General features: G+C 38.7%; 1 protein-coding gene across 1 annotated transcript in view; it reads left to right on the forward strand.

Annotated features, from left to right (window-relative positions):
• Positions 1–15,332, forward strand: part of LOC150081130 (focal adhesion kinase 1-like) — a 1,307,299-nt gene that overhangs the window by 760,694 nt on the left and 531,273 nt on the right. Inside the window, exon 18 of the mRNA XM_090380936.1 lies at positions 14,348–14,463. Within this exon, the coding sequence (XP_090237062.1) occupies positions 14,348–14,463 (116 nt within the window). The remainder of the gene's footprint in view (positions 1–14,347; positions 14,464–15,332) is intronic.

A 15,332-nucleotide genomic window follows, 5' to 3' on the forward strand; every position in this document is an offset into this window, starting at 1 on the left:
ACAGTAATCTTCCATGTGCAACAGTGTCAAAAGCTTTCCTGAAATCCAAATATATGATATCAAAATTATTTTTTGCATCCAGTTCCTTTGTAACCACATTATAATAACCAATGAAATTTGTCAGACAAGACTTTCCCTTAACAAACCCATTCTGTGTCTGAATTATTGATGCAGTGTTGTCTAGATGATCCTGCAATGCATCTTTAATCAGTGACTCCATTATTTTACCCGGAACAGAAGATAAACTAACTGGTCTGTAATTACTCGTGTATCCCCCTTCGATTCCCCCCTTTGTAAATTGGGGATACATTTGCACATCTCCAGTTCGTGGGAACCTCCCCTGAGTCCAAGGATGCTCTCTTAATTATGGCTAAGTGATTGCTTAGTTGCTTCGCTGCCTCCTTTAATATAACTGGATAGATCCCATCCACCTCAGGTGCTTTTCTTATGTTTAACTTCAACAATTTCTCCTCCACTTTGCTCTGATTTATTACAAAATGATTAAGTACCCTGCTACTATTTGATAACCTTCTGCCATTTTCAAGCCTTAATAATTCCTCACATGTGAATGTAGATGCAAAATACTCATTCAGTTTGTTTGCTATCTGAGCAGGATCATCAACAGTCGAACTGTCAGTGTCAAGTGGACCAATCAGATTCATCCCCTTCCTTTTATAGTTTATATAAGTAAAGAAATCCTTGCTATTTTTCTTAGCATCTTTTGCCAAGGATTTCTCGTAATCTGCCTTTGCCTGCTTAACCTCCTTTCTAACGTGATTGCAGACTAGCTTATATCTGCCATAGGCTTCTGAGTCGCTTGATAATTTATATGCATCCCATGCATTTTTCTTCTGTTACGAGTCTCAGTTCATTTGATAACCATTTAGGCCTAAACCTTGAACAATATTTCTTAATAGATATGAAGCTTTTATTAGCATCCACGTTAATTCCTTGAATGATTCCCACATGGAATTTACTGTTGGGAACATCGTCAGTTGATCCCACTGTACAGAATTTAAAAATTGTCTGATATCACTGTACTCACCTTTACGGAGGCAAAAACACTTTCCTTTACCCCTGATGGTAATTAAATCTTTAAGTAAATTCAACATCAGTACACTGTGATCACTGCCACCTAGTCGTTTCTTTATCTGCAAATTCTTAATGCATGAATGATCACTGCTGATAACCAGATCAAGAGTATTACTCTCTCTGGTTGCCTCTCAAACATGCTGCTGCAGAAAACAATCATCTAATAAATCCAAAAAAGTCTGACTAGTGTGTGAGTGACCAACCCACAAGTTCCAGTCAATTTTTTTTTTTTTTTTTTTTTTATGTAAACCCCAAACACGAGAGGTATTAGAACCTATAGTACTTACTACCATGCTTGGATTGGAGGTTGAGAAGAAGAAAGAAGATATTTGTTGACATTGGACTTGAACTTCTGTAGATTTTAATTTTCAGGAAATACGTATGAAGGAAGGTTGTTTCAGAAAACGGCAGTTGAATGAATAAACGAGGAAGATGAAAAGTTTGTTCAGTGGGTTTGAAGTTGGATAGTAAATGGATGTTGGCTGGTGGCGGCACATGTTCGGACTGTTTTGAAAGAGAGAGCGGGAATTATAGAAGCCAATTCAGAAGAACAGTGCCCATGGAAGTATCTGTAGAAGAGGCATGCAGCAGAAACAGTACATCTAAGAGAAAGCGAGTGGAGAGACTCTCTTAGAGATTAATCATCAATTAACCTGACTGCCTTCTTCTGAATGGAATCAAGAAGCCTGAGAGAGGTTTTGGGCGCACCACCCCAGATGTGGGAACAATATTGCATGGCAGGGCGGATTTGCGATTTATAAAGAGTGAGAAGCTGTTTGGAAGAAAAGTAACGCCGAGAGCGAAAGAGAAAACCAAGTTTTTTAGATGCAGTGGAAGCAATATTTGTAATGTGCTTGTGCCAAGAGAGATTATAAGTCAGGGTAATCCCCAAAAGAGATATATCATTTTGCCTAGAAATCGGAGTGTCACTAAAGATAAGCACAGGAGCAGAAGAATCCTTTTTGCGAGATATAAGACAAAACTGAGTTTTAGAAAGTTTGAAATCAACTAAGTTGTCTTCGCCCCACTGGAGAATTACCTGAAAATCGGCATTTAAGGAATTGGTAGCAGATTTTTGAGAAGTTGAAGCTGATTGAGCAGGACAAGGTTTCTCAAAATGGAAAATGGAATGCAATGTGCTATCATCAGCAAAACTATGGATAGGATTTCCAGTCAATGGAAGAAGGTCATTAATATACAAAAGGAAAAGAACTGAACCTTGGGGGACACCAGCATTAGTGGAGAAGTTAGACGACAGAGAGCCATCTACCATCTGAGTTTTAGAAAGGTTGAAATCAACTAAGTTGTCTTTGCCCCACTGGAGAATTACCTGAAGACCGGCATTTAAGGAATTGGTAGCAGATTTTTGAGAAGTTGAAGCTGATTGAGCAGGACAAGGTTTCTCAAATTGGAAAATGGAATGCAATGTGCTATCATCAGCAAAACTATGGATAGGATTTCCAGTCAATGGAAGAAGGTCATTAATATACAAGAGGAAAAGAACTGAACCTTGGGGGACACCAGCATTAGTGGAGCAGTTAGACGACAGAGAGCCATCTACCATCACCCTCAGTGAGCGATCAGAGAGAAAACTGGAAAACAGTTGGCAAACCATAAGATGGGAGCTTGTTTAGAAGACCTTTATGCCAAACACGATCAAACGCCTTTGAGATGTCAAGAGCAACTACTTGTGTTTCACCGAACATTTCCATTGAATTAGTCCATAAATGGGTAACATAAGCCAGAATATCACCAGTGGATTGACACTGCTGGAATCCATACTGGTGATCGTTGATCAGACGGAAGGTTACTAGGTAGTTTAGGAGTTGACAGTTAATTTATTTCTGCCTTACTTTAGAAAGAGTAGAAGTAATTGCAATGGGACGATAATTGGATGGGAGGGATTTGTCACCCTTTTTAGGAACTGGCTCGATATGAGCAAATTTTCAAGCAGAAGGAAAAACACCTTTGGAATAAGAAAGTGAAAAAAAGGCGGCAAACAATAGGAGTAAGTTCAAGAGCACAGGTTTTGAGCACAAGTGGAGAAATACCATCAGTTGATGCCATCAGAAATACCATTACTTGTTCCTCCTTTGTGAATTGGAGTCACATTTGCACACCTCCAGTCCATGAGTACCTACCCTGAGTCCAAGGACGCTCTCATGATTATGGCTAAGGGTTTGCTTGCTTACTTTGCTCCCACCTTTAATATAACTGGATAGATCCCATCCACCCCAGGTGCCTTTTTCATGTTTATCTTCAACAATTTCTCCTCTACTTTTCTCTCAGTTATTACAAAATCATCCAGCTCACTGCCAGAGTTTAATTCACCTCTGGCATTCCCTTTCCTTCCCTGAATAACTCTTCATGTGTGAATGTAAATGCAAAATACTCATTTAGTTTGTTAACCACCTTAGCAGGATCATCAACAGTTGAACCACCAATCTGATTCATCCCTTTCCTTTTAGAGTTTACATAGGTGAAGAACTCCTTGCTGTTTTTCTTTGCATCTTTTGCCAAAGATTTCTCATAATCTGCCTTTGCCTACCTAATCTCCTTTGTGACTTGGTTACAGACCAGCTTATATCTATCATAGGCTTCCATGTCACCCATTAATTTATATGTATTCCATGCATTTTTCTTCTCTGCTGCATGTCTCATTAGTTCATCTGACTACATTTAGGCCTAAACCTTGAACGATATTTCTTCGTTGGTATGTAAAGTCTAGTAGCTTTCCAAGATAAGTTCTTTGAATGCTTCCCATTTTGAATTTGCTGTTGGTAACATCATCAGTTGGTCCCACCGTATGGAATTTAAATACTGTCTTCGACCCCCGTAATCACCTTCACAAAAGTAAAAACCCTTCCCTTTACCCCTGATGATAGTTACCTCTTTGAGCAAATCCCACTTCAGCGCACTGTGATTACTACCACCTAGTGGTTCCTTTATCTGCAGATTCTTAATGCATGAAGAATCACTACTGATAATCAGATCAAGCGTATTACTCCCTCTTTTTATTAGGCCCTATTCCTCTGCTAATTTTACTCGACTCAAACTCCAAGTCTGCATTGTGGCATAGTTCTTTCACAGATGCGCGGGGATTACTGCTTGAGGATACCATCTTCTCCCATCAACTTACCGTCTTGAATCAACCAAACCAGCCATGTACCTTTTCCAATTCCCTGGGTGAATCAAACATAGACATCTCTCTGGCTACAGCCCGTATTGCTCCTTATATTATTGACTGGCACGTAGAAACTGACCTAACGACAAGTGACCATCGCTCCATCGTCTTCCTGCTGGGATCAACTCTTGCTCCTCAACAACCTCTTCGTAATCTCATACGTTACTCTCTTAGAAACATAAAATGGGAACGTTTTAATCGTTCCGTTCTCTCTCAATTGCCTGAAGACAACCTAGAAAATTTTAAATCTCTTACCACCGAACAACTAGCACTGCAGATTCAAAACATTATCATCACTGCAATTCAGAAATCTACGCATAAAAAGAAACTAAAAACTAACTGCACACCTTGGTGGAATAACGAACTATCCTCTACTCGGAAACTTGTACATAAAGCCAGAAGAAATTTTCAGCGCAAACGGCGTACTTGGCCTCAAGAAGAAGTCAACAGATTACATGAAGAATACAAAACTCTCAAAAGAAAATACGTAAAATTGATTTATGAAAGCAAATTGCAATCCTGGCACAATTTTGTCCGTACGTCTGGTAATAATAATCCTTGGGGCGTCATCTATAAAATTGCTAAAAATAAAATGATCTTGGGTGACATTTTTAACTCCGTTACCTCCAACAGTATGGAAACTATTACACTAACAGACTCCATAAATGCCATCTTGGACCAACTGCTGCCTAACGATGATCTCACTATTGACACTTCACACCATCTATCTATTCGTGATTTAAACCAAAAATACCTTCCTTTAGAAGAAACAAGTCCATTCACTGCAGAAGAACTTACTTCAATCTTGAATAAAATTCAGTCAAACAAATGTCCTGGCGATGACCTGATTGACAACATATTTATCAAACACTTTTATGACCTAAGGCCCAAAGTTCTACTTAAATTATTCAACAACTGCTTAAATACTGGAACGTTTCCCAAACCGTGGAAACACGCCATTCTTAAGATTTTACATAAACCTGGTAAGCCACTAGATAATGCGAGATCCTACCGCCCCATAGCCTTGCTCTCTCACCTGGGAAAAGTGTTAGAGAGATTAATTGCCAATAAAATAACCACACTGCAGGGAGCCACAAGCTCCACATCCTCTCTTCAATACGGATTTAGGCAAGGGCTTGGATGCGAAGACGCCTTATTAGAACTCCACCACCTCATTGACTGCTCCACTTCCAAGTACGTTATGGCAATCTTTATCGATTTTGAGGGCGCTTTTGATAATTTATGGTGGGAAAGTGCCCTCAGCAGACTCCGTTCCAATCACTGCTCTCTTCAGCTTTATAAACTTGTTAGAAACTATTTTGCTGATCGCACCGTCACCGTCATCACTAAAAGCACGAAGATTAACAGATCTGTCTCCCGTGGTTGCCCCCAAGGATCTATTTTAGGTCCCTTGATTTGGAACCTAGTTCTCGATGATTGGCTGCTTAGGACTCCTGAATTTCAAAATGTGCGACAACTTGCGTATGCAGATGACATTATCATTTTAGTGAATGGAAACTCAAGATCTGAATTAGAACTCTATGCCAATAAAGTACTCTTTGAACTATCGTCCTGGTCCTCTAAGAACAAATTAAAATTATCCCCAACAAAATCGAAGATCATGATTTTTAAACACAAATTAGACTATCGCAGACCACCAGTTGTAAAACTTGACAAGAAATCACTTCCACTTGTCCGAAGCACCAAATTTTTAGGAATCATCATCGACGACCGCTTTTCCTTTACTGAGCATATTCAACATCTGTCTGTCAAAGTTAAGAGTTTTACCGCGATGCTGCTCCAAATTACCAGACATGACTGGGGACTGAACACTAAAACCCTACATCTATTTTACAATGCTGCCATAATCCCAATTACAACCTACGCTGCCAGCCTTTGGTTTAGACGTACTGCACTCAAAACAGTACAAACCAAGTTATCCACTATTCAACGTTGCTTTCTCCTCAGCCTACTTCACGTTTGCCGAACAGTATCAACTCCAGCTTTACAGACTCTTGCAGGCACCATACCACTTGACTTGCATGTTGTGTTTAGAGGGCTTTGCTTTTACATCCGCAAAGGCATTTCCGTGGAATTTCAGGGAATCATTGTTAACCCTCAGACTGATCCCAAAACTGAGCGAACCAGATGCTGGAATTTGTTAGTGAATACCTGGCAGAATAGATGGAATTCTACCGAAAAAGGAGCTATCACCAAAAACTTCGTTCCCGACGTAACTGCACTACTTGCATCATCCACCAGAAAATGGTTTTCATCCTCACTGTTTACCTCCTACATACTAACTGGGCATGGTTCGCTTAACGCAAAACTCTACCAATTCAGACTTTCCAATACAGTCTCCTGTCGATGTGGGCTACCGGAAGACTCTCCTCACGTACTTTTTGAATGCTCCATTTACTATGATCTAAGATCGGCTCTTAAGGCAACAGTACCAAACTTGTGTCCCGGAGGTGAGAAGATACTCATTTCTGTCAACAATTTCCAGGCCCTTCAAACCTTCTGCAATGCTGCTTTTAATCGCAGGAAGGCTCTCAACCTCAATGTTAATTCAAGAAATGAAACTGAAAATGCATCATAAATCATAATACAACTGTGCGCTGCCTCGTCGTCCTGATGATGTCATATACAAAATTGTTGTGGCTTTCAAGAACACACAAAGATTTTGACAGATGCTGCACTTCTCTGACTCATCCTTTATCAAGACTCTCTTCAACTAAACCTCTGCTCAGTGATACCGTCATCTACCAGAGACTTCTGACACCACTCCAGATTAACAGAATTCAGAATTATATCTAGAACTTGTTCCTGCCGATCATGATTGAATGACATTACAACTTCTGTTTGACAATACACCTTTTCTCTTTGTGGACCACTTTGGGCAGCACTGCATACAGATGTGGGCAAGAAATGGATAAAGATTTTATTTTATTTTATTTATTTATTTTTTTTTTACTTTATGCTATTCTCATCCTTATTTCTTCGTCTTCTGCTGTCCTTTCTCCTGGGAGTGTGTGTGTGTGTGTGTGTGTGTGTGTGTGTGTGTGTGTGTGTGTGTGTGTGTGTGTGTGTGTGTGTGTGTGTGTGTGTGTGTGTGTGTGTGTGTGTGTGTGTGTGTGTGTGTGTGTGTGTGTGTGTGTGCGTGCGTGCGTGCGTGCGTGCGTGCGTGCGTGCGTGCGTGCGCGCGCGCGTGCTGTTGCCGGCTTGCTGGCGCGGGGTTCTTTTGAATGGCTCCAAATCCTCTTTGGACATTCAGTACGTGACTGTTGAGGTTGGCCATGGTTCTTGCGCAGTTGTGGCCTACCTCCCCGTGGTGTAGACGGACACTGGGCAGGCTTTCCAGGTGATCGCCTGCCTGGTGACAAAACGGCCAGAAACAACTAAACAACACAACAACACACACACTGCACGAACATAACGTTACACACATTTCTGGCCTGTTACAGTGCTTTCTGTAACCATCACAGTGTACAAAGACGGAGATGAACTTTCGTTCAGGTGCCGTCCTACATAAGATACTATACATGTCTACATGTATTACTCCCTCTAGTTGCCTTCTGAACATGCTGATGTAGGAAACAATCATCCAATAAATCCACAAAAGCCTTGCTAGTATGTGAGTGACCAACTCACAAATTCCAGTCAGTATCTGGGAATTTAAAATCCACCATGCTAAGACTCTCTAATTTACTTGCCCAATCTATTTCCCTGTACAGTTTCTTATTATACTCATCAGAGTCATTAGGCCTATAGCACAGTCCTACTCTCTATTTTGATCTCCCAATGCTTATGTCACACCAAACTGACTCGACACTGCACTGTCCAGCGATGTCGACTGGCATCACTTCCTTGGATTTTATGTGTTTCTTAACTAATAGCATAACCCCTCCTCCCTTCCTGTCCTGTCTATCCTTTCTGTACACAATGTCCTTATGTCTGTGTGACACCACTTCTCTGATATCCCAACAATATCTGCCTTTGATGTTTTGAGCAATACCTCAATTTTCATCAAATTCATCAACTTTCTGCAGTAGCAAATCTGTTATAATTGCTGATCTGTGATTGTAGGCTTTAGGTTTGAGTTGGGCAGCTCTGTGAAACTTGTTTTAATTTCTTCATGCGAATCAATGCTCTTCTTCATCCTGTTGCACTTTGACACATGGGGAACATTCTCAATCTTGGAATGTAGTAGTAGTAGCAGTGGCATGTGATGCAAGAAAGCAAGCATCAACCAAAAAAAAAAAAAAATCCCACCATTCCCTCCAAATGCCTGTCCAGTTCCTCCTTAAATTTATTTAACCTGTCAACTTCCACAACGACAGATGGAAGTTTGTTCCAGCAATTAACCACCCGTTGGCTTAAGGCAAATTTCCACACATCTATTCTACAGCTGTCTTTTCTTAATTTGAATCTGTGCCCCCTTAGGTTTGTAATCTGAAAAAGTGGAAGGATCCCATCCGAATTCAGCGTGCTCAACCCATTCAAGGCCTTATACACCTCAATCAGATCACCACGCAGGTCTATAGTCTCCAGCCACTGCAATCTGCAGAACTTAAGCCTCTCTTGGTAAGAGGATCCCTTCATTCCCTTCACCAATCTTGTTGCCCTTCTCTGTACACAATCAAGTAAATCTACATCCTTCCTAAAATGAGGCCTCCAGACATGTATGCAGTACTCAAGGCATGGCCTAACCATTGCTTTATACAGAGCGACAATCACCTCCTTCTCCCTGCTAGCAAAATTCTTATATATCATTGACAAAACCCCTTGACCTGCCCTGGCAGCCTGTCTGCATTGCTCAGAAAACTTCATATTTGACTGCACAATTACTCCCAGGTCTTTCATTTTCTACCACCTTAAGTGTAGTACCACACAGTTGGTACGTTTCTCTGGAGTTACTTCTACCCATATGCAGTACTTTGCATTTGTCAAGGTTAAACTTCAGTTGCCACTTCTTAACCCATTTGCCCAAATTATCTAGATCCTGTTGCAGTAGCACACTGCCATTACTGTCATTTAACAACCCTGCCAACCTTTGTATCATCTGCAAACTTCGACATTCAGCCTGATATACCTTCATCAATATCATTGATAAATATACAAAAGAACAGTGGACCTAACACTGAACCCTGTGGGACTCCACTAATAATATTAGTCCACGAAGCGCAGCACCCGTTGATTACCACCCTCTGTCTTCTCCCACTTAACCATCCTTTTATCCATTGTAGGAACTTATCCTTAATACCATTCTGCTCCAATTTGTACAGTAGTCTGCCATGCTCAACAGTGTTAAAAGCTTTCCTGAAATCCAACTATATGATATCAAAATTATTTTTTGCATCCAGTTCCTTTGTAACCACATCATAATATCCTATCAGATTTGTCAGACAAGTCTTTCCCTTAACAAACCCATGCTGTGTCTGAATTATTGCTGCAGTCTTGTCTAGATGATCCTGCAATGTATCTTTCACCAGTGACTCCATGATTTTACCCGGAACAGAAGTTAAGCTAACTGGTCTGTAATTACTCCTGTCACCCTTCGATCCCCCGTTTGTGAATTGGGGATACATTTGCACATCTCCAGTCCGTGGGAACCTCCCCTGAGTCCAAGGATGCTCTCATAATTACCGATAAGGGTTTGCTTAGTTGCTTTGTCAAACCATGCAATGTATATCAGAGCAGAGTGCTATCAGATCCTACTCCACTACTGATCCAGCTATCAGATCCAACTCCACTACTGATTGTTTTCAGTAGTGGAGAAAAAACAGTTTCTGCCTCTGTGTAGGATTTTTGTCTCTCTTCTTCTGTCAATTTGTAAATATTTGTCTATAAACCCAGTCTGCACTTTTGATTGCAAACTTATCTTCTGTAAACAAAAAAAAAAAATAAATAAATAAAATAAAAAATAGTTAAACAATCTAGAAAAACAAGAGCAGCAATCAGTTCTAATAACATAGTTTTTTTAAACGGGTTCATTACATGTGACTGCACACTTAAATTTCCCAAGGGTGTTTTTTTTTTTTTTTTGTTAGGAAATCTAAGAAAATCATATTTCTAAATTATAAATGATTCATTTGCTCCTCTGACCATCCTCAGAATGGTCAGAGGAGCAATTGAGCAAACACTTGAAACATCAAGTTTCATTGTCTAGTATTTCTTTGGAAAAGAAATTTGTTTCAGCATTGCTACTTATTAAGAGATAAATTGATTTTAGGGCTAAAGCCTCATGTTGCAAGAAAGTTTACTGATATATAGGTTAGTGTAAATGCATCATTTTAGTACGCAGCAACCTACTAAAGTAGTTAAACTTGGCATCATTTAAGTTTTTCTCATTTTTTGAATACCTTTACAACTGGTTTGGCGCCTCCGTATCCAGGTGGGAAGGAGCAGCAGTGCGTAGCACACGCTTCTTGATTAGACCGGGGTTCGAACCCGTCACCACCAAATACGGAGGATGTGGAAAGGTCAGGGAATGACTACCGCATATCCCAGAGCAATATGGCCTTAGTTGCTAATGCTCCTAAAAACCAAACAACAAGAAAACAACATGCGGAAAGGTCAGGGAATGACCACCGCATATTCCTGGAGCAATATGGCCTTAGTTGCTAATGCTCCTAAAAAACCAAATAACAAAAACAACAAACAACTAGTTGCCATGATTATTTCAACTAGTTGTGAAGTAATGCTTCACTAATGAAGGTCTATTGTTTCTTATTCTCAGTGGTTACCTCCACCAGATGGCATTATTTCAAAGCTTAATGACTTTTTATTGGTGAGGTGTTATCCGTCAAGAATAAGTAACAATATTCTTCTCCATTGGTGAAGTCATGTGAATACCATATCCAAAAATTTCATTACTTCATACAGGATATCCTCCCTACCTTTTTTCTCTTACTACCGAATACATCATGAATTGTCAAACTAATCTTCCAAACACTTTCTCATTAATTTCACAAATATGTGGACTCAGTTCCCATCTCAATGATGGTCATTTCCATTTACACTCTGCTCACTCTCACTTACTTTTTCTGACATAATTCCTATTACTGAGATGAGCAGTGGTTGATTCAACCAATGCTCATCTCAGCCAACCAATGCTCATCGATTCAAAGGTGGTGCTTGTGCATAAGTCTGCTCTGATATTTCCTGTTCAGACTTAGTAATTTGGAATCTCCTCTTTTCAATTTTCTGTGACTTAAAATCTTTCTACTCCATTCTATCTAATTCATCTGTTTTCTATATCATTCTTCCAACTCTACTAATCACTTGGAACTCTTGTACTTTCTCTCTTTGAAACTTGACTTTCTCCCATTCAACTTTCCTAACAGTGAGGTAATTTTCCTCTGTGGTTTTAATGTTCATATTCCAGCTGGTTGAGATGCTCAGGCTACTTTTGCAATTACTAATAACCTTGCAAAGTCTGCTCATATACCTACCAGAATAGCAGACAATCCAAACCACAGAGCCAACACTCTGGATAGTTTTCTCATAAATAACCCTTTCAACTACATGGTTGCATTGAGAGTTCATCTAGTCACCTCAGATCACATCTGTGCAATGGTCTCTCTTCTCCAGTGGAGCCTTTCTCTCATGACCATGCTCAACTTTGTGTTGTTTGGCATGATAAGAATGCAAAATTGGAAGATCTGCTAGATTTCTTTTCTTGTTAATTTTCTGCCTTCACCAAAGTTCACAACAATTGTAAAGCAGTTATTAATCAGTCCAAACTTAATTTTAAACAGGCTAATACTAGAAAATGTGCTTCTTGTCTGGAATGTATTCGAGCATTTTGGTCTCTTGATTAAGCTTTTGGCCACAATTGTCCATCTCTGTTCTCACCTCTATCAATATCTGATGGTTCTATTGCCACTGTAGCTAAAGATAAAGTTGATCTGTGTCCATCCCATTCTTCTTCTAACTCTTGTATTTATGATCTTGGTAAACCACCTCCTACCATTCCCAGTACAGCCCATTCAATGCTTTTGTGGTCATCCATCAAAAGGATGTGAGGATGCCTTCTCTCCTCATCTTCCTACTTCTTACACACTTTAACTCCCACTCCACTCCACTCCACTCCTGCGCATTCACCATCACTAACACATTTTTATATATTTTTTTTACTTGGTCTCCATCGAAGATGCTCAGGCAACCCCTGGCAGAGACTTGCCAGAGAAAAATGGATTCCATGGCTCACCTCCCAGTGGTTGTGCTGGTGAGCAATGTAGAGTCCCACTAGGGGATCTGCTGCCAAGAAGCCAGACACAAAACAGAACATAACACAACTCTAACATAAACCACTCGCTACATTCAATTCTCGCTTTTACAGAGCACTGTATTTCTTCACAAGACAATTTATGGTGCAGATGTGGAAAACCACCACTGGTGCCTTACACCAAACACTATACCACTATGTGTTTTTGCAACTGGGTCTCCGATATTTTTCTCTAACGCTCACTACAGGTGATGGAGACATCTCTCTATATTCGGACTTCTCCACTAATGCTTTCCCCAAGGTTCAGTTCTTTCTTCCACTCTTTTCATCTTGTTTATTAATAACATTCTTCCCTTGACTGGAAATCCATAATTTTGCTCGTGATAACACATTGCATTCTATCTTCCAGTTTGAGAAACTTGCCCTGCACACACAGCTTCAAATTCTTGAATATTCACAACAAATTCCTTAAATTCTGATCTCCAAGTAGTCTCTTCTGTTTTCTTGAACAACCTCCCTTCATACATATTTCTTGAATATTACAATTTACAGAAATACAAGTATTTTCTTTCATATTCTCAACCTCCAACTCATGCATGATACTAAGTACTATAGGTTCTGATACCTTCTGCTCTTGGGTTTTCATATAAAAATAAAAAGAGAATTAGGTATGCCAAGTTTGGCCTTCAGCTAGTGGATGGGTGATTGTTAGAATAAATTTTCATCTATCTGTTGTTGTGGAACTGGGTGGTTTGAATAAATGCGAGGTGGTGGGAAGGTGATTGTAACATTGTGTGGGAGTTTTGGTAACAGATTAATATTGTAAATCAGAAATCACTTTGCTATCTTAATTAAAAATATAATTAAACACACTCATGACTCTGATGTAAATTGAGTTATGCATAAAAATGTTTAGCATATAAATTCATATATCACTGTGCATTAGTTTTGAAAATTCAATATTTTTATGTTGTCTAAAATAATCAGATGGAAGCGGATGTTCTTTATATGTTAAATCAATAAAGTTGAATATCATTTTTCACACTTGCAATATCCAGCAATTGTATACAGTCCATTCTTAATATTAGCACATAAACCTACCATAAACCTGCAAAATGTATGCTGTTGGGGTGAAGTTTTATACTCACAGTCATATATAGTATTGACTGTGCAGCAATCTCTTGTTTCTTGATCCCATGCCAATTTGGCATCACAGGAAATGAAAAAAAAAAAAAAAAAAAAAAACTGATCTTACCACTAAATATCCCTTTTAACTTTTCTACATGCATTATATAGACTATAAAAATCTTATACATATAACATGTAGAGATTACAGGTCTCAATTCTAGCAAGGTCATGATAATAAAACTCATAGAGATTTAAAAAGGAAAATGCGCTATGGGCAAAGAATGAAGACAAGGGCCAGGCGTTCCATAGCCAGTTAAATATAAAAACCATCCTGCGTGACCTATTGGGAATTTTAAGTCTAGCCATATTCTATGGCTAGACTTAAAAATTTATTATTAATCAGTATCACTTGAATAGAAAAATGAATATAAATATATTGCTTCATTTGAAAAACCATGAATTAGGTAAGCGAATACACTTATAAATACACATCTCATTCTTGTAACTGAATATGTAGATACATACATATCTGTCTATTCACATGGTCACCTGGATACACAGAATTTATTTGCAGTTAGGATTGTTAGCTTTGCATATACTTATTAGTATTAGCAATGGCCACATGGTGTAAGGAAGCCTATGGCTTATGCTGCACCAGACAAGAAAAAGAAATAATAAATTTATTTGGTTATTTTACTGGATATATTTTTCAGATGAGAGCTTATCTTCAAAACAATCAACATAGATTGGATCTGTCAACTTTAATTCTGTATGCCTACCAGCTAAGTACTGCTTTATCTTATTTGGAAAGCCGAAAATTTGTACACAGGTAAGTATGTTTGCTGATTACATTTATTATTCTTATTATTTTATTTATTTATTTATTTTATAAGGTAGTAAATTTGCATTTGCTTATGCTTATGAATATACATCCCATTCTCGTAACTAAATGTGTAGATACCTATGTCTATTCACATGCTCACCTGGATACACAGAATTTATTTACAATTAGGGTTGTTAACTTTGCATATACTTATTAGTATTAGCAATGACCACATGGTTTCCCAAATTTGGGGCTTCCCAAACTTGCTTCTGAATGATTTTCAAAAGCGCATACCCATAGACTACTTAAATATCTTGCACTGAATTTGTATTTTGGTTAAGGAGAATTATTAATTATACTTTCTCCTAGAGATAATTATTATTAGTAGTAGTAGTAGTACTGACAAATAATGCAGAGAACCAAGCTTATACAGCATCAGCAAATAAAGAAAATAATAATAAATAAATACTTCCACTTCATCTGTCCATCCCCTATAATAATATGTCTAATGCTTCCTCTCAGATTTATTGAAGCTACCCATTTCCACAATACCAAATGGTAGTTTATTCCAAGAAATTTGCTTTCTCACAGAGAGCAAATTTTCTAACATCTGTCCTGGAGCCATTATTTCTCAATTTAAGTTTTGTATGAATTTTTTGAGAGAAATTAGAATGCGCAATTCTAATTAAAGTTTACTCAATTCACTTAAAGCCATAAACACTTCAGGCAGGTAATTTCACGAGTACATAGTTTTCAAGTGTTTTCACAATTTGCAGGATTGAAGCTTTTTGTGTAAGATTACCCCTTTATGTTCCAGTTGCTCTTCTCTGCACCCATTTATCAAGAGCTTCACATTCTTTCATAAAGTGAGTTTT

Source organism: Mastigoproctus giganteus, chromosome 9 (assembly GCF_048544385.1).
Source record: "Mastigoproctus giganteus isolate SK-2022 chromosome 9, ASM4854438v1, whole genome shotgun sequence".
In the NCBI taxonomy this organism is placed as follows: Eukaryota; Metazoa; Arthropoda; class Arachnida; order Uropygi; family Thelyphonidae; genus Mastigoproctus; species Mastigoproctus giganteus.